The 1,921-nt window shown below is 50.6% G+C and overlaps 1 protein-coding gene across 1 annotated transcript in view; it reads right to left on the bottom strand.

The window, feature by feature from the left end:
- Window positions 1–357: 357 nt before the first annotated feature.
- The window catches only part of LOC123745155 (uncharacterized), a 2,603-nt gene continuing 1,039 nt past the window's right edge, over window positions 358–1,921 (bottom strand). Inside the window, exon 2 of the mRNA XM_045725464.2 lies at window positions 358–1,921. This exon is cut by the window's right edge and continues 550 nt beyond it. Coding sequence (XP_045581420.2) covers window positions 477–1,921 — 1,445 coding nt within the window. The 3' untranslated portion in view covers window positions 358–476.

Here is a 1,921-nt window from a genome sequence, read left to right on the forward strand (position 1 = left end):
AGGTGCAGATCAATTACTGAAGACACGCAGTGAGACCGAACTTTACACACCTCTGGACTCAAGGGGTACAGGTACAACCAAGGTAGCACAGGTGACACTTTTGTAGAGGTGCTTTTGAGCTCGTGGTGGCTCAGTCGGTAATGTGTGTCCAGGATTACGAGCTGGAGCCCACTCCACGGGGGTTAATGTTTCTCTCAATGATACCTTGTCAGGAACCTTCTGTGTTCCGGGTATTCGCTAACTCCACCTTCAATTACTCTACATCCACCAAGGAAATAAACAGTTATTATTGATTTATACATTTATTTTCAATTAAAAATATAAGCCATACCGTTAGTTTCGACGTAGAATAGAAACTCTGAAATATATATTAATCCTTTGAAGAGGAAGATTCTGAAGATACAACGGTATTCCTGAGGTTAACAGTACTGTTTGTTAGTTGACAGACGGCCTGAGGCCAAGAGTAAACAGTTCGTCTAAGGTTGTGTATATAGAGCAGACGGTGAGGCGCCCCTTGGAGGGGGCCTGTATCCCCCGGGGGCGCTCACTACGCCCCCCGTGTTAGTCCCACTAAGGGGAGGCCGGTATCCCCCAGGGAGGCTATTAAAGCCATTCCCGCTGCTGTCAAATATACCATTTTCTTGAACGTTTCCTCCAAATCCAACGTTGCTGCTTCTGATATCAACCCCCGCAGCACTGCCTCCAAAACCACCAATGCTGCCTCCAGCACTGCCTCCAAAACTACCAATGCTGCCTCCAGCACTGCCTCCAGAACCACCAATGCTGCCTCCAGCACTGCCTCCAAAACCACCAATGCTGCCTCCAGCACTGCCTCCAAAACCACCAATGCTGCCTCCAGCACTTCCTCCAGAACCACCAATGCTGCCTCCTAAACCACCAATGCTGCCTTCAGCACTTCCTCCAAAACCACCAATGCTGCCTTCAGCACTGCCTCCAGAACCACCAATGCTGCCTTCAGCACTACCTCCAAAACCACCAATGCTGCCTCCAGCACTTCCTCCAGAACCACCAATGCTGCCTCCAGCACTACCTCCAAAACCACCAATGCTGCCTCCTAAACCACCAATGCTGCCTTCAGCACTTCCTCCAAAACCACCAATGCTGCCTTCAGCACTGCCTCCAGAACCACCAATGCTGCCTTCAGCACTACCTCCAAAACCACCACTACTGCCTCCAGAACCACCGATGCTGACTGAAAGACTACTTCCAAAACCACCAATGCTGCCTCCAGCACTACCTCCTAAACCACCAATGCTGCCTCCAAAACCACCAATGCTGCCTCCAAAACCACCAATGCTGCCTCCTAAACCACCAATGCTGCCTCCAAAACCACCAATGCTGCCTTCAGCACTACCTCTAAAATCCCCACTACTACCTCCAGAACCACCTCCAAAATCACCGTTGCTGCCTCCAGTGGCACCTCCAAAACCATCGATGCCTGCAGTACCACCGAAGCTGAATGCAGCAACACCTCTAAAGTCACCGCTGCTGCTTATAGCACCACCTCCTAAACCACCAATGGCGCCTCCAACAGCACCTCCAAAATCACCGATACTGCCTGCAGATCCACCTCCAAAACTATCGATGGTACCTGCAGCACCACTGCTGCTGCCTTGAACTTCACCTCCCAAATCTCCGCTTATCCCTCCTGCTGTTCCTTCAAAAAATACGCCACTTCCTCCAACATTACTTACAAAGCCACCGTTGGTACCTTTGCCGTTCTCACCCGAACTGCCAGTGGTATCTATAACGTTGGCTTCAAACCTATCGCTTCCTCCTACGTTGGCACTACTATCGCCTTCAAAGCTGCCATCGCCAACAGTAACATCGCTGCCGGAAATACCAGCGCCTTCGAAGTTGCGAGTGTCGATGCTGTCAGTTTTACCATTACCATTTCCAG

The sequence above is a fragment of the Procambarus clarkii genome, chromosome 44, assembly GCF_040958095.1.
Source record: "Procambarus clarkii isolate CNS0578487 chromosome 44, FALCON_Pclarkii_2.0, whole genome shotgun sequence".
NCBI lineage: Eukaryota > Metazoa > Arthropoda > Malacostraca > Decapoda > Cambaridae > Procambarus > Procambarus clarkii.